This window comes from Culex quinquefasciatus, chromosome 1 (genome assembly GCF_015732765.1).
Source record: "Culex quinquefasciatus strain JHB chromosome 1, VPISU_Cqui_1.0_pri_paternal, whole genome shotgun sequence".
In the NCBI taxonomy this organism is placed as follows: domain Eukaryota; kingdom Metazoa; phylum Arthropoda; class Insecta; order Diptera; family Culicidae; genus Culex; species Culex quinquefasciatus.
In genome coordinates, this window is record NC_051861.1 from 23,947,948 (window position 1) to 23,966,181 (window position 18,234).

General features: G+C 44.8%; 1 protein-coding gene across 4 annotated transcripts in view; it reads left to right on the forward strand.

The window, feature by feature from the left end:
- LOC6039070 (rho GTPase-activating protein 100F) overlaps positions 1-17,877 on the forward strand; it is an 89,116-nt gene extending 71,239 nt beyond the window's left edge. For 2 of the 4 annotated variants that reach the window (XM_038266902.1, XM_038266905.1), the window contains 12 exons: positions 210-503; positions 3,075-3,197; positions 3,298-3,435; positions 8,753-10,418; positions 10,475-10,818; positions 10,880-11,154; positions 11,224-11,378; positions 11,440-11,519; positions 11,586-11,823; positions 14,488-14,867; positions 15,220-15,331; positions 15,473-17,877. In XM_038266902.1, coding sequence (XP_038122830.1) covers positions 210-503; positions 3,075-3,197; positions 3,298-3,435; positions 8,753-10,418; positions 10,475-10,818; positions 10,880-11,154; positions 11,224-11,378; positions 11,440-11,519; positions 11,586-11,823; positions 14,488-14,867; positions 15,220-15,331; positions 15,473-17,127 — 5,460 coding nt within the window. In that variant the 3' untranslated portion in view covers positions 17,128-17,877. Of the gene's footprint in view, positions 1-209; positions 504-3,074; positions 3,198-3,297; positions 3,436-8,752; positions 10,419-10,474; positions 10,819-10,879; positions 11,155-11,223; positions 11,382-11,439; positions 11,520-11,585; positions 11,824-14,471; positions 14,868-15,219; positions 15,332-15,472 lie in introns of all 4 variants that reach the window. The other 2 variants (XM_038266897.1, XM_038266911.1) reach the window with 2 other exon arrangements.
- Positions 17,878-18,234: the final 357 nt, after the last annotated feature.

The following is an 18,234-nucleotide window of genomic DNA, read 5'->3' on the forward strand; positions in this document are numbered from 1 at the left end:
TGGGTCTTCACAACAGTGATTAATACAAAATTCTTATAATAATTGATTGTTGAAACTATCTAAGAATGTAACTTTTCAAACTGTTAGAGCACAGTTGGAAAGTTACATTCTTGGATACGCCCAATCAGTCTTTGGGGAGTGTATTATTAGTATCGATATAATCAACAACAAAAAATTTACACTGTTTTTTTATTCTCTCAACTTGCCAGGAAAATGGAAGATCAGTGCCTGACCTCACTGCAAGCCCGGGCCGTGCGCCGCCCGGGCCGATGCCCTCGCACCAGGGCATGCAACAGCAGCAGCAGCACCACCAGCAGGGTGGCCACATGCAACAGGGTGGCCAACGTGGCGGCGGCGGTAGTGGGATGGGAGGCGGGGCCAACAAGGATCCAGTATTACTACAGGGTGACTTCCGGAAGGTGTCCGGCATCAGCTCGGAGATCTTCCGCCAGATCGAGGCGGTGGAAAACGACCACGATCCGAGCACGGCGGCAGCACTGGAGGTGAGTGATGGGGAAAGGGCAGGGTTGCCAGTTGGAAGATTTGTTAAAAGATGGGCAGTGGCATTTTTAAACTTTTGTTTGCTAAAGAGTAAATCATGCAAGAAGTACCTTCGAAAAAGAAATGGGCACTTCCACGAAGGAACTCTTACTTTGTGTGATGCAAACATCCGATTTTATGTTCATTTCTATCCTACCCTAGGCACAACGCTATTCGACTTCTATCTTCGCGGAAGGATCGATCTTTCCACAGAAGACGAAACTAAAATCCCCTAGCAACGATTCCAGAGATTGTGCAACATCGAGAAGAAAACAGATTTCAACAAAGGTTCGCTTTGAGCCGGATGGAATTAATTAAATTTTCACAGTGATTAAAGCAAAACGCCTTCATGGTACCGGGGTAGACGGCCAAGCTGTTTGCCTACCTCCCAGGCGACGCTATGATTGCATCTAAAAGGCTCTTTTCATCGCGCCGAGAAAAAGACTAATGGAACTTGAGCAACGTCTACCGGAGACTCAAACCAGCAGCACCAGTTGAACCATGATGCATCGCTAGCGTGACCTACTTGTTGAACTCACAAATCTAGCAAATTGTTCGCGGTCGACCGACCTCGACCGTCCAATGCAACATTGAACTCCATGGCCTCCCCCGTTCACAAGCAATCAAATCTGCATGCAAAATCTAACCAAACTGACGGTTGCATAAATTTGGGAGCTACGCTACGCTCTAGGCAAATCAACCCCTTTTTTAAGGGGAGGTATGCCGTGTAGTCAGAGTTTTCCAGACGATTTACTTCTCTGTTTGGCGCTCCAAACTGCTCTGTTACGTATGGACGAATTTCGCTTCGGTGCAGTCAACCCCTGGCGTCAGATGGTCACATTGCAACTGTGGGGATTTTCCCAGAATTTGCGATGAAAAATATGTATTTATTCATATTTCATTTGGCGTGTACAGTCATCCCACATATTCGGAACGGTTTCCAGATCAGCCAATGTTCAAAAAATCATAGCAAATCGATAATTGAAGTTAATGATTCGCTTTTACCTTCATTTGAAAGCTTTTCTTGCGATCTTTCGAATGCTGTATCGAACATCTGCAAATTTTAACTTTTATATGAAGTTTTTGAATAATTACTTTGACCCTTGAAATCCACAAATTCGGAACACATTTTTCTTACGAATGTAAACAAACTTTGGATCTCTCCAGGAGTACATATTTATTACCAAATAATGACTTCTCACACTGAAACCAATGAAACTCAAGCTTAGTGATGTTTTATACGTGGTTTGATAACTTTTTTTGTGAAAATATCAGTTGAATTCAGGTGTTCCACAATTGTGGGAGGCACAATAACATCCCACAATTATGAAACAGGCCATTTGGAGGCAGTGTTTTGCTGCTCTGGACAAAAAAATCTTGGAATGAAGTTTTTTGTTCAAAAAGTACTACTTTTACTAGTGAAATAGCAAGATAATGTCCAAATGAAGGTTCTAAAAATAGTAGGGTCGACAAAAAAGCTACTATTGGCATGCTATTGACAAATTATCATAAAAGTGTTCCGAATTTGTGGGTGTTCCGAATATGTGGGATGACTGTAACCATTCTGCAGTTTTTGGTTTCATTTGTACACGTGATTTTTTTTTGCAACTTGCAGGGGGCTGACCTGACCTTTTCGACTCTGTTTGTTTGATTCACGGTGCCAAGTTGTTTTCCATGGTTTTCACTGAGAGGTAATGGCTTGAAAACAGCTGTTGACAGAGAAAAGGTCGACAGGGCTTTCGTGGTAAGAAAATTAAAAAAATGTGCATTGACATTTCGATGCCTCTTATGCTAGAAAAGGAAAACTAGCAAGCTTAGTACAAGAGGCATCGATTTGGCAATATTAATAATTCGAAATTGAGACTGATTGAAATGTTTGTAAACGAAAAATCAGTGAATTTTCAGTAAAACCAAATGTAATTAATTTATAATTTTTCAATATTGACAAAAGTTTGTATGGAGAATTAAGGTGGTTCGTCGCTGTTGCATACAACCCAAAAATGGCATGAAATATATGGGAGTAGACAAACTTTGGAGAAAAACCATTCGGCCTAGACTAAATATTTTTGAAACATTCAAGTGTTTCTGGAGATCTCGACCTTAAGCTTCCCCCCGAGTTGAACCTGCGCAAATGCAAAACTGAATTTACTTTCAAAACAACCATGCGTCACCATGAGAAAAAATCTTGTAGATGAAAACCATGGAGACGCATAATACTTCACGACTTATAAGTTTCTTGTGAGGAGAGAATTTTATTTTGCAACCACACCAAAAACAAAAAAAACTTAACCCAGACCACTTGGAACTTTCAACCACTACAACTTTGCTCAAAAGTCATAAACTTTCCCCAGCCGCAAAAACTCCAGCTCCGAGTCCAGTTGCAAAGTTTCCTTCCCCAGCCAGAATAAGGTCCAGCCCGTTTTCCATCAGACCAGCTACAACAGCGCCCTAATTGAGTTTCGCTGTCCTTTTTTTTCGACCCACAACGAGGGACTACTTTAATAATATTTCTTCCCTTGGTGTTTTCCTTCCAGGCGGTGGAACGTCGCGGTGAAATGATAGTTCGCATCCTGGAGCCTCGCTGCATGGGCAGCCGGCAGGCCGTCGAAGCAGGCCAAAAGTTTCTCAACAAGGCCGACGCACGCCACACGGTACAGGTAAGCCAGGGCGCCATCTTTGATTGCTGCTGTCAGTAGCATGGCCTACTCAAAATTTAATCGTCTTCAATTTTTCTTCTTCTTCTTCCTCGACCATCAGCTGGTGGAGATCGTGAAGCGGCCCGGCCAAACCCTGGGGCTGTACATCCGCGAGGGCAACGGGGCGGACCGGTCCGACGGGGTGTTCATCTCCCGGATAGCGCTCGAGTCGGCCGTCTACAACAGTGGCTGCTTGAGGGTAAGTGCCCAGGGTCCGCCACTCTCTTGACAGAGTTGTCATTTTCTCATTAAAATTTTAATTGACCGTTCAGCGCACGGCCCTTGGAGGCGTGAAATTGATTTTTTTTCTGTCCCCCGAAGTTCTGACGAGAATAAACTCCATTGGGGTGCCCCTTGGTGAATCGGTGATGTGCAATTTGACTTTGACGAGATGCTCTGAATCGAAGGGACACAACCTTTGTGTTGCAGCTTTTCCGACTTGTTGCGCTGGAAAGGTTTACTCAATTGGAAAATTGGGTTTACAAGTATTTTTTTAAGAATAGTAATTCTAAATCAAAGCTTTGGTTAAAAGTACACTTAAAGTTTTGTAATTTTGTAAACATAAAACTCAGTTGATAAGAAATTACTTCATTTTAATTGGAACAGATTTCAACGGATCACTTATTTCAATAGAATATAAAAAGATACCAAGTCTTTTGATGCTGTAAAATGTGCTGCACAAACGAATTTTTAGATATTTCCATCTCAGCAACAAGTAGAAATGATTCTTTGAAAAATACCGAAAAGTTCAGAACGTTCAGCTGGAATTCGAGGGAACGAGCAACAGGCACAGACATTGTTAACTTACATTTGATTGAATGAAAATTTGTGTGCACCTAAAGGAAATATTAGACTAAGACAAACAAACAAACAACCTCGCATTTTCGTGTTTGATAGTTTGCCAAACTCCCAAACTTGAAAACAAGCAAAATTTTCAGTTTGTCTGTCTGTCACAGTCAGATACCTCCTTAAGGCGTTTGTTTAAATTTATGACTGAAGTTACCGTTAATTTTGGCATTCAAGTTTCCCGCCGGTAGTCTGTTTCAAAATTTCACTCAAAAAAATGAACATTTTCCGCTACGTACTGTGAAGATTCGGGCTTATATTTTATGACGAAAAAGTTTTGCCCTTTAACGGGTGTTGAAACTTGGCTTTTGCCAAGCTAAAGGCCAGTATGGCCGCTAACTGTTATGACGTCTACGATGATGCCCGGTCAAAATTAGCGATGGAACAAAGTTTTCAGCTGCCGGGAGGTGGCAGAACAATGGGCAACGAAGAGCGAGCAACGCTCAAGACACATTTTATTGCTCTTTGATAATTGTTATTACCTTCTTTTTTGCTGCTTCTTCAACAATGGTGAAACTTGCGCGCACTCTCGCTCGGAGCTTTAAACAAGTTTTTTTTTTCGCCAACTGTGATCGAGGACGAGGGGTCCTACGATGAGAAGAGTTGGTTATTGCACTTTAAAAGTGTGACGAAGACTCTCACTTGTGGGCGTGACGGCATCTTAGTTCTTGAAGTTTCCTCTCACAGATGAAAAGACGTTATGATGCTTTTGACATTTGTTCAGTTTCAGTGTTGCCATCTCTGGCACACAAATCATCTGTTTATAGATGTGCTTTTATAATCAAACTAACAAAGAGTTAGCAAAATATTATTTACATCTCTAACCATCTAAGACAAACAGATGCGAGACTCGTTTTAATCTCATCGCATACATTAACGGTACACGGAAAAAAAAATCAATTCTCAAAATCGTGAATCAAATTCACGAATGCGAGAACCACGAAGGAATATATTCACGTTTATAGTGCAAATGCAACATACTCATGAATAAATTCCTTCGTGGTTCTCACATTCGTGAACTTAATTCACGATTACGATAGTTGATTTTTTTCTGTGTAATGTCAAGTTCATATTTGTACAGCAACAAGTTCGAGTCAAAAGATTGCGTTAGTTATCTGTCTGTTTGTCTGTGGCTACTGCTTTGAAGATTTCTCCACCAGATTCCTTGAAACGAACAGACTCTACGGAAGCTGGTATGGCCCTGCCTGTGGCCACGGCAGACAAAAGCACACCAAAAGTGGGACAGATTGGCCGGGGTCGTCCTTGAAGGGGGGAGGGAAATAATTCAATTAAAAGTTTCCCCACAGAAAAAAAAGAACAAGAATGACGTCGAGGGCGAAAATGTGTGAAGCTTTCGATGGGAACAGGAAGCGCTCTTTTGTGCTTCTGACGGAAATGCCTACTGTTGCCGAGGCAAAAGAATGCTATTGAGAAAGTCGTTGTGACAACTCTGCTTTAACGAACCGTTAATTGCGGCAAACATCTGTAGAAAACCTAATTTACGTTGTGCGTCAAATAGGTTGAAAAAACGTTGTGTTATGAAAAAGTGCTCTACACTTAAGGTGAAGCCGTTGATCATTTTCGAAGAAAATTGATCATCACTATAAAATATTCTGTATGAATTTCAATTCAACGAATATCTGCACCAAAATGAATCAACAAGTGCCGGTTGTTGCCTTCTTGAAGCCACTGAAGGAATTTTTGCTCTAAATCAAATGTGTTTCAAAATTTATATAATTTTGTGGACAATCATTGCGCCCAAGCTTGCAATCATTGATCAATGACGATTTCCATAACTTTACAAGGAATGGGATAATCGTTACCAAAAGGAATCAGCGTGTGTAGAGCACTATTCTAAACAACTTGTTGAAGGAATTTTGTCAAAATATTGAAAGCGACGCAAAATTTATATCTTTGAACGAAAAATCATGACAATGATGGAAGTCTTCACGTTAAACCCCAGTAGTTTGACACTTTTTAGTTTGTGTCCCGTTGATTTGTCAAAGTCCAACTTTCACTTTTTACACGACTCTCACCATGTGCCTACTCTGTTTGTGAAAACTCTTACGGTGCCGCCAGTTCCACAAAAGATTGTTGACACCCCATCAATCATTCGGAAATCGCTCCACCGGAAGTGATCCCAATTAGCCGTGGACAAATTGGACACCACGAAAAGAAACGTGCGGAATTCGAAAGACAATTGATTTCCTGCAGCCCAACCGGCGTGACTTGCAGGAATACAAAAAAAATGGCGTCATCTACGAGCTTGATTTGTCACAAAAATGAACTCATTGCCGTCGCCACGGTGACGGCCTTGCTGATGCTGTCACTTCTTGCTCGTGTCACGCTGCGGCTTTTTCTCTAGGTTGAACAAAAGGAAAAAGGTTTACAAGTGCTGTTATTGGGCATCCGGAGAACAAAATTGTATTACGAAACTCAACAATTACAGAAAAGAGGCTTGATAAAGCGCGTGAATTGTTGTCCAGGAAGATTAATCACCGGGACACGGGCTGCTACGGTCTCAGAAAAGGACTGCCCTTCGGTTTGCCCCTAGATCTGACGTTATCTGTGTCAATTACATGGATGGTTGCCAACACTGTTGCAAGCGAACCATACGTTTGTTTGTGCCTCGGCCTGCGGGTCAATTTGGACTATATTTCATTGTTGTTTTTGGGTCAACCCCAGAAATGGGAAATACAGTTAAACTGTAGGTTAAACTGCATTAGACTTTGTCGAACAGATCACGTTCTATGGTTGCAAACGTTGATTTTGACAGCTGGTCTTTGATTGTTTTCTTACCTTGCGCAGTAATCTGTGTTTACAATGCGCAAGGTAAAATTGATAATGTACACATTTTTTTTATATATTTTCCAGAATCATTTGTTGATATTGAGCCAGTGGCGACGTATTCAATATATTTAACATTTTTTTCAGATGCATTTTGAATTTTGAAAATAAATTGAATTTTGCCTAAGATTTTTGACGGTTTTGAACCTTCAAACTTTGTGTTCCGATTTGCCCCACTTCCCGTTGACCTAGAGTGCTCATATTTTGGCCAGATGCTAGTTTTATATGTACAAACAACCCCTGAAAATTTCAGGCAGATTGGTGAGGTCGATGCAAGATGGGTATGCTTTGCTCGTGGACTCGCTCTTAAAGTTTATAGCTTCAACAGGCTCACACATTTGGGTTAAACTTCACTCTGAAAACTCTCAACCACGTCAACATATTGCTGGCAGTTCAAGTTAACACAGAACGAATACCATAAATTCCAACTCTGCTTTTCCCTCCTTTCCAGCATGCGTGTTTTGCTCTCTGTCCCTTGTTGGACAGACATCGTATTCGCAGCCCACAATCCGAGAGATGAGAAACTACCAAAACCTCATCCCCCTGCTACGATTGCTAGAGTGCCTAAACGGAAAAGGCTCAACTGTATTATTCATATGTACAGGAAGTCTCCACCCTTACCCAAACTTGCACGACGAAAACCAGATAACCAACCTTGAAGCATCCGCTTTCGGTGGTATTTGTTATTCCGCACACTTCCGGTGCGAAATCAAATGTTCTTGCAATAGCACAGCAGGCTGCTTTCTTTTCTTCTCTCGGACTCCCGGCATATTGGTTGTCTCATTGTGGTAGGCCTTGACACAAAACAGCAGCAACGGAGTGCCTGATTGCTGTTTGATGAGGAAAATCTGTAAAGACGGATCCTCGTAGAGCCGGACAGCAGATTCTTGGGAAAATTTAATTAGAGAAGATAATGATGTCGGCATTGGAGTACCTCCAAGATGAGACGAATTGACGCGCTTGTTGAATAAGGATTTCATATTCTCTGAAATATGCCCCTGATTACTGCTCGTAATGCATTGTTGAATTAGTGAATTTTCAGTGAATGCATTTCAAAGTTTCTTGGCTTCTCTGAACAATCACGTTTTTATAGCGAGGTAAATGTTCCCTTCTTACAAAATAAAATCCAACGAAACGATTCCAACTCCAACCCAAATCCAATATCGTGGACGGCTAGGAAGGCGAAAAATTTCGCCAAAGTTTATCTCTAAACTGACACTTTTTTCTCCCTCACCCACAGCATTTCGATTCCTTTCTTGCACAACCAAACCAAACGTGGTTGCGATATCATCCGGTTTCGCTCAGGAACAAGAAAGAAAACTGAAAACGCTTCTTCGCCAGCTTCCATTCTCCTGCAACATTGTTATCAATTTCAAATGTATTCCTGTCACACGCAAACACCATATTCTTATCCCTTCCTGCGCATTCTCTTCCTGTCAAAAAAAAACTCGCACCATCACCTAGTAAGCCTTGGTTGGTTCCCTGTGCTTCCTTGGATGGCATTGACTCGGGTGTTTGCAGCATCCTTCGATGGTCTTTTCCGTAGTTTTCGTTGTGTCTTTTAAGGTTTGTTCATGGTTCTCTTGAATTACTGCATTGCTATGTTGTCTTTTTGGATATTTGTGACCTATTTTCAGAGGCTAGGCTGAGAAAAAAAAATCTTCAGGTACCTTCAGAGCACTTTCATTAGCTATATTGCAATTTAAAAGGTTGCGGCCTGATATCCGAAATGAGAAAATGCCATCGTTTCCTTGTACTACTTATTGCCTTGTGATTATCAAAATCTTATTATGCTCTTTCCACCCACCCCTCTAAACGTAAAGGTAGGAGATGAGATTCTGGCCGTTAACCTGGTGGACGTGACGCGAATGTCGCTGGACGATGTGGTCATCATCATGTCTATACCTCGACGCCTTGTGCTGGCCATCCGGCAACGGCGGGGTTCCCGCGGGGCAAACTCGCCGGGTCCACCACAGATGTCGAGGCCGGAACAGAAACCACCGCCAGTGGTGGTCATCAAGCGCGACCTACGGGATGACGATCTGGACGATTCGGACCGGGCACCACGATCGTCACGATCGTCCCGCGAACGACGGACTGGAGATGGTCGCGAGATGACGGAATCACGCTCCCGGTTAGGACTAGGCCTAAACAATTACAGCCCCCAGAGCGAGCAGCTGGACATGTACTACGGCAGAGGACCGGGAGTTCAGCCGGCGGAGACACCTAGCTGGGGTTACAAGCCACCACCACCGCCATCGGTGATTACTGAACAACCAAAGGGAACGCACGGTTTTCAGACGTCACACTCGTACTACCAGAATGCCGGAACCCTGGAGAGTCTGGCCGAAAAGGTGCATTCGTTCTATCCGGGTGCCAACCGTCGGATGTCGGCAGGAACCGGAGTCAGCATGTCGCAATCCCACCAACGGTTTCCGCGTAGTGGTTCCGACCAGCATCTGCCACGGGTCGAGTATGCCGACTATGCGTCCCTGGGACGTCATGCGCTGCTCCGGTCCAGCCTGAAGACGGATCTTGTCCAGGCAGCTCCCATCGCCGGCGGTACCCTTGGTCGGTACGGACGCTACGAACCTCCACCGCAACAACGCACACCGAAATACGGACCATCGCCACTAGGTGCCGGAACTGGCTCCCTCCAGCGACGATCCCGTCCAGCACTGGACTACTCAAGCGATACGGAAGCTACGATCGGACCACGGCCTAGCTATTACTACTACAACCACCCGGCCATGAACACGAACACGATAGGACGCGGAAGCACACAGGCCCTCGGTGGAGGACCAGAATACGCCAAGTTCAACTCGTTACCACGTGATCGTCCCAGTTCCCGAATGGGTCTCCGAAGTCGCATCGGTGAGCGAATCCAGGACGAAAACGACGGAAACCTTTCGGCCCCCGAATACTCACTGCCCATCCGGAGAGATCCGCGAGATCCACGTGATCTGCGCCAACGCATCACCGCCAGCCCGTCAATCTTCACGTCGGATGAATACCGAGCTTGGTTACGACGAGCTCCCAGCAGTTCCGCGATTTGCGAACAGATGCGAGCATCACGGGATATTCTCAACCAGCAGCGAGCACATCGGTTCTCCTGCTCGGCCGAGAACATCCATGACGTTCTCAAAAATACCGAAAACATCTACAGCAGCCGAACCGGCTTTACCGGAGGTACTCTAGACCGGAACAGCCTGACAACCGGTGGACCTCGGATGTCCTCCCTACCGGTACGATCTATGTCTTCGCAGCACATTGGTCCCTCGTCGATTCGGTCACCGAGCGTGCGCCGAATGCGTCAACTGCTCGAACTGACCCAAGGTGGTGCCCCTGGCGGTGTTCCCGGTTCGGCTGTAGCGGCCCTAACCGGCCACCAAAGCCCGGCGCCGACTCCAAGCACAACACTTCCACGGGCCCATCGCCAAATTGACATCAACCCGGCCGAGTACACCAAGTACAAGCTGGATAAACCAGGTAAGATTGACCAACTTTAAGTTTGATGTCCTTTCAACTCGCTTCCCTCTCTGCAGTGGTCGACGCCATCGGCATGTCCGGAATGCTGTGGATCCATCTGCTCGCCGGACGTGGTCTGCGAACCATGTCGGAAACGACCCAAGCCCAACAGCCCATGATCCGTGACCTGTACTGCGTGCTGGAGTGCGACCGGATTCACAAGGCGCGTACCGTGGTTCGCTCGGGAGACCTGCAGTTCGACTGGGACGAGTCGTTCGAGCTGGATCTGGTTTGCAACAAGCAGCTGGACGTGCTGGTTTACTCGTGGGACCCGCAGCATCGGCACAAGCTGTGCTACCGGGGAGCCCTCTCGCTCACCACCTTGCTCAGACAATCACCGATCCATCAGTTGGCACTAAAGGTAGGTTTCGAGAGGAAGTCATACAACATTTTAAAACTGTAACTCACATCATTTATTCCAGGTCGAACCTCGCGGAACGATCTACCTGCGGATAAGACACACGGACCCCTTCCAGCTGTATCGGCGGCGAGGTCTGCCCAGTCTGCGAGGCAACGTTCCGGCATTGTTCGGAGCCGACCTGGAGACTGTGGTGACGCGCGAATCTAAGGGCGCTCCGGGTAGCGCTCCAGTTCCTATAATTTTACGGCGCTGCGTCGAAGAGGTCGAACGGCGAGGTCTGGACATCATCGGTTTATATCGGCTGTGTGGATCGGCCACCAAAAAGCGTCTGCTCAGGTAGGTTGCACCACGGAAGGTAAGCCAGGAATACAGTTGATGATAACGCTCGTTTCTCGGTGATAACAGGGAAGCTTTCGAGCGGAACAGTCGAGCAGTGGAGCTGACCCCGGAGCACGTTCCGGATATCAACGTGATAACGGGCGTCTTGAAGGATTATCTGCGCGAACTGCCGGAACCACTGTTTACCAAGTGTCTGTTCCAAATGACGGTGGATGCCCTAGGTAGTGCTGTCACGTAGGGTAGGAACCTCCAGCCTAATCTGACCGCTTTCTCTCCATACAGGCGTTTGTCTACCAGACGATCCGGAAGGAAATGCCAAGTTAATGCTCAGTATTCTAGACTGCCTGCCACGGGCGAACAGGGTAAGTTGTTAAAGTTACCTCTATCTTCACCCTCAACGGTTGACCGTAACCTTCAATTTTTTGTAGGCGACTCTGGTCTTCCTGCTGGATCACCTGTCGCTGGTAGTTTCCGCCGCGGAACGGAACAAAATGTCCGCCCAGGCCCTGGCCACCGTGATGGGTCCGCCACTGATGCTGCACTCGTCCAGTGCCGGCCCGAACGAAGAAATCGATCACGCACAACCGATTGCGGTGCTCAAGTATTTGCTACAGATCTGGCCACAGCCCCAGCACTCCACGGGCAGCGGCCACGGGGGAACTTCAGGTAACGTAATCTCTGATCTCCTGCTAGCAAGTCTCCACGTGCAATTTTAGACGTTGTAAACTTTCATTTTTATGTTCTCATTCCATCGAATATCAATAATTGCTCTCTTACTCTAGTGAACGCAGCCATTTGTTGCACGAAGTCTTCCTTCCCTTTGTTTTCTTTACTTTGAGTGTCCTCAGTATTTAATGGATGCAGCCTTAGGATTTCGTTTCCTTCCTTCATTCATTAGAAATGTTTTGATTACCAGAATAATTTCATTTTCTTTAGCAGGAATCGTCACTCCTAACCTCACTCACTTCGCCCGCTCTTGATTTGTTTTTGAAACGCAGCAACCTGCATCTGCCCCGCTCATGTCACTCATCACACACTCATCCCTTCACTCAGAGACGCAGCCACACACATTCAGCTGTCACTGCGTGTTACAACAATTTTTAGTTCCACCTACCTTCATGTACATCCCGCTGAGTTCTTTTAAACTTAGGTTCAACCAAAAATATTTTCAGTAGTTCAAATTTCAATTGGCAACAACACCTAGAAATTGATGATCCACACTACATAAAGTCAACGATCGGCTTGTTTACTTTCCTCTTTCAGTGTAAATAGTTATGAAAAGTCACACAATCCTTCCTAAAATGACAAACACACACTAAAAACAAACACACACTTTCCGAGTATTTACACTCTCAATTTGAAAACAATAGAACCGGTTGGCGTCCCACTGTTGTGTGCGTATGTAAACAAATAACCAAACACTAGCTGGCCAGTACATGATATGTTCATTGCGTGTTAGTACAAGAGCGTCGTATGTGTGTGTGTGTGTAATGCTAGGAGCTGTCAAAACCTTACCAAGTGTCGCTAGATGAAAACAATAGAAAGGAGTGGGCGATTCCTGCTGCTAAACCTCCCCTCTTTTCTCTTCTCCTCTATCACTTTTTTGGTTGTTTTCTTGACGTTTATGTTATGGTGTTTCCCTTACGATAAATAGCGTGAAAATGGACGACAACGAATCCAACAAAATGCGTTTTAGTGTTGTTGCCGTACACCTTCATGAAAAATAGTTTTGTTGTTGTAGATATTTTAAGTTCTTTGTTATTTCTTATTCGACGACGGCTGTTATATTTCCAACTGTGTTGTCGGCGTCGTAATGTTTTATAGTCATTTGTCTACGTCTTCAAAGACTTTAATAAATTATTTAGAAAAATAACTAGAGGCACATTTACATTTCAATTGAAACGTTTTCGTTTATATTTACCCAGGCATACTTCCGAAATATATCAGCACAAGTCATATCTAAAATGTACATTTGAGTACTTTAAAAATTATACATTCATAAAAATTAAATTTCTAATGATGAATGTTACATGTTTCGAATTGATCAATCTACAACGTGTGTAGAGGATTATCGCAACGTTGATGATAAAGTGTTGGTTCAATTGAATGGTGTTTGCCAATGCCGATTTATTCCCATCAAAGTTAAAACAATATGTTCGATTGATTTTTATTATAGAAATTTAGAATGTTTTGATTCCTTTGTGATTTTTTCCCCAACTTGTTCAAAAGTTTTTAAATTATTTTTCGATATGAAAACTTAAAGAACAATTCGAAAAATTCTAACACAAGAAATATTTTTCTTTGAACAATCCTTGATTTTATTTAAAAAAAAAAACTAAATCGCGGACTGAATTACCCTCGGTAAGTGTTACTAATTTTATAAAAAGTCGAAAACATTATGAACGTTCACAAAAGAATATTTCAGATGAAACTTTAGAAACATGCATAATTATAGAATACAAATAACAGTAAAATTCATTAGGTTGTTATGGAATTCGTCTATATTTCAATAGAATTTATGGATTTTGTGAAAAGTATTTCACAAAATTAAATATTAGTCTTGGTTTTTCATGGTTTTATTCTAGCACAAAGATGCTTATTTTAATGTTAGGATTTTTCGCTTAAAATCCCATTGCTCATAAATTCAATTAATTTCAACATACATATATGACCTTTTTATTTGCAAATTAGGTTAATTGTATAAAAATTTAAATAACGTTACGTTTAACGTAACGATATTTATTTAAGTTTCATTTTCTGAAATCAGTCAATTAAAATAAATAACAATGAAACGTATAAAGTTTTCTAATACAACCAAGGTTACTCCGTTTGCCCCTCTTCGGTTAACATATTTTTGTTTGTTAAAAAAAAATCGTAAATTAAATTTAAGCATGACATATCCCCTACGGATTCACCGTCGTTGCATTACAGGGCCGTTATTTTGGCCATCAACGGCGCCCGCCATGCTAGAATGCAGATCTTAAAGGAGGTGGGAAGGAATGTTGGAAACGCTCAAATTTAAATGTAACAATATCAAGTATAAAGTATTCGTAATTTGTTTTGCTATTTTTCTAAATGCCTAAGTCCTTGGTAATCTCTACTGATTTGCTCCTCTGGAATCTATAGTGGATGTACCGTAAACTTCTATGTGAACCTTCCTTCTATCTCCTGTTGCTCTGCCACATTTCCCTCTCGAATGTCGGTGTGCCCGTTCGTAACCAAAACGTATCAACCTCAAAGAAAAAAAAAAAAGATGAAAGAAACCAAATCATTCACTCTCATAAAGCGTTCGCAATATCTCGTGGTTAATTCAGAGTCCTATGTAGACAGGTCGTCGCGGCGAGCCAGTAGAGCCGCGTGGAAACAAAGCCAGTGCGTTGCAAGCGGCCAAGCCGGGGGCGGGGGCTTTGGCAGCGCAAGCGCCTCTCCCATCCCTCCCGTCGGCCAGCAACCTGCACCAGCATCTGCAACAGCAGCAGCAGCAGCAACATCTACATCCGCTGGACCGTCCGGCATCATCCTCCCTGTTAGTGGGGACGGCGTCATCGGGGGCGGGGCCTATCTCCCGTTCGGTAACCAGCAGTCCATCAACAACCTCCTTACAACTCGGTCCGCGTCCGCTCTCAGCCACTCCCAGCAGTCTACAGTATCAATCAGTAGTGGCTCAGTTAGCTCAATCCCATCGAGCCTCGCAACAAGTGGGCCAACAGGTAATAATGCCAACCGAACTCAGTCAGACAAACACTCAAACAAACACTTACACTAACGCAGACAAACATACCAAACAATAACTCCTTTCCCAAGACACAAACCTTTCCTTTGCCAGGTTATGTTCTATTCATCATCTGTTGCAAAACAGCCACAAACACACGATCGTGCACTTGGAACATCTCTATCTTTCTCGTTTTGCACAATCGTTGTACTCTATCTCTGTCCTTTTTCTTCCTTTTGAAAACACAATTTCTTAGGCAAAATTCTAGCAATTCTAGTTTGACAACTAGCGAGCAACATGGCACCTGTTTGACTAATCGATCTTTTTTTCCCCCGGTCCCACCCAAACAGCACCATCCATCGGAGGGCTCAGCGGTCTCGGTGGAGCCCGTCCAATCGCCACATCACGCCACACCCTCCCCAAGCTCTAGTTCCACCTCATCGGCGTCCGGGTCGGGATCCGGTGAGTAGTTGCGTCGCCCTTTTTCGGCTACGTTTGACATTTTGTTACCTCTATGATGATTGACATTGAATTGCTTTGACAGTTAGATGTCAACTGTGTAAAATGCATTAAACGACATTCGCCTTTTCCAATCCCCAACAGGTACTGATACCATCAAACGTGGAGTTTCACCCGCCTCGGTTAAGTTTAAAGAATCCAGCAGCAGCTATTCCCTCAAGTCCGACACGAGCCGCATCCTGAGCAGCAGCAGCAGCCTCGTCAAAAAGTACGGCACAAACGGCAACGGTGGCGATCATCCGTCACCAGCGGTAACTTCCGGCTCGCCACTTCACTATCCCGCCTCGGTTTCGGCGTCGACCTCGCTTCTTCTCTCCGGCAACGGTGCGACCGGAAACGGTGGCAGCCTACGCAAGCAACGGGATGGCAACGGCAGTAGCAGCACCAACAATGGACCAAACATTTCCTCATCATCCGATATACAACTTCCATCCAGAAGTGTTCTTTTCTCTTCGGACTACCTGTCCTCATCGTCGGCGGCAGCAACGTCGACGTCATCAACCACGACAACAACGGAACGGAAGCTGTCTTTTACGGCCCTAACGGGACCGGTGTCCTCACTGGACGTGGCAACGTTCAGCTTGGACGATAAGAACAACCTGGTGGTATCGCCATCGCCCTCGTCCGCGTCGGAGTCTTCGCACCACTCGTCCAACTCGTCACTGCGGGAACGGTCCCCGCAACCTTCGCCCTCGCTCAAGCGGCAGGAACCGATTGATCGGTCGGACAGTACGGCGACCACGACGGCCGCTGGCGGCGGCAGCAGCAGCAGTAGCAGTTTTATGTCATCATTGCGGAGTCAAACGCTTGGTAGCTACCAGTTCCCATCGAGCAACCTGGTCAAGCTGCCCGGCCAGCTGAGCGCGGACTCGGCCGGATCGGGAGACGATGGTAGCACTTCGTCGTTGCTTCGCAAGCTGGGAGCTTCACTGTCGCGGACCATCACCAGCAACACGGGCACGTTGCCGATCTCGTTGGGCAGACAAGGTGGCACCGGTAGTTCACTATATCAGCAGCAGGACACGAGCTATTCCGTTAGTAGCAGCAGCAGTAGTAGTGGTGAACCAACGAGTGCTTCTCTCAATTATACAAGCCCAGGAAGTAGCTTACTGGGAGAGGGGGGTAGCGGCCAAGCCGTGACCACGGCCGCGGCGGTCAGTAGTATGAGTATCTACGGAACGCTTCCGAAAAATTCTTCGATTTACTCGTACAGTGGAGCAACCTCGAGTTTGCTTTCGGGAACGTCAAGCTCGTACGGTATCAGTGATCGGTTCAGGGCACTAACCAGCGGTGGCGGCGCCGGGGACAGTTCCAGCGGGATGGGATCCAGCCTGACGGCATCCGGAGGATCCGGTGCGGACAGCGCTGGTGCCGATCTAGGCGCCAGCGGGTACGACTACGAGTCCTCCGGATTTTCCTCGTCCGCTGGACTGACCTCGTCCTCTTACGGCGGCACGTCTTCGACTTCGGCTTCGATGACCACGTCGGCCACTTCGGGTCTTTCGTCGTCTTACTTTAGCACCGGCAGTGGAAACAGCCCGTTCGGAACGATGACCAGTAACGGCGGTTCTGATAGTACTGGTCCGCCCACGTATCGAGTGCAGTATTCGTCAACGAATCCTTTCTTGCCCAGCTACAATCCACCCAGCGATAACGGTGTCAGCAGCTTGGGCGGGGCTAACGGTCGCAATGGTGGGCTCAAGTCCTCCGACGAAGACGATTCTTTTGACATGAAGTAAGCGGGAACCAAATCCAATTACAGAACAGAAACAGTATTAATAGTGCAACTAACGAGTTGATACAAACCAAAACACATATTCAATTAGGTTTTCTTTTGTTATTTATCTCTATAGAGTAGGCGTTCAAACTTTTACAGAAATACCGGATATTCCAAAATGAGGTTATGGTTACTGACATCTCAGTATTTTCACTGCTTACCTCGTACGATGCTCTCGATTTGGACGTTCAGCGCCATTGCTGTCGATTGTCAGCTTTCCAACCAATCACTCTGACTTACATTGGGACTCCGACAGTCGGTTCTAACGAAATCACTCGCGCACAAACAATTTGGCGACCAATTGATTATTGTGTTTGTATATTACGCGAAGCACGTTTTTCGTCCCTGACATTTACACACTCATTGTGGAGGTTGTCTACACCGAGAATCAACATTACACACAGTCCAGTTCACTTTTACACACTTGTGTAGGATTTTTCAGTTCAACTATGATTACGCACTTTCGTGTATTCATACTTGAACTGAAAAATCCCATACAAGTGTGTAAAAGTGAACTAAAAAAGTGTAATGCTGATTCTCGGTGATGGTTACCATCTCACGTTTATTCTCCAAATTACCATAATGACAACAACAACATTTGTGTCAATAATAAATACTTGAACTTGATGCTTGAAACCACCCATCTGTCAAATTAGCTCTTTGCACGCACATCTAAAATCACTTAGATTTCGTCAAAAACGGAATTACCCAACAAAAAATAAGATAGGAAAATGTCACAATTTGTTTGTTCAGCTTGCGTTTGCTGAATTGCCAGCTGTCTGAAATTTTCTTTAAAAAAATCTGGCAGATTTGGTAAAAAAAGCCCTTTGACAATTGTTATATTAACCGTTAAAAAACACGAATAGAAACCATTTCTGATCACGTTTTTAATTTTAATGCAAACAAATAAGTTGACATGACAAGATTGTTTTGATGATTCACTATAGTCCCCTTGGAATGAGCTGTCAAGCAGGACCTTTTCTGTCGAGAAGAGCCGCGAAGTTTTTTTTTTGATTTAAAAATCCATTTTAAATCCTTTGCGGTCTTACAAAAGGTCATTGTACTCAGA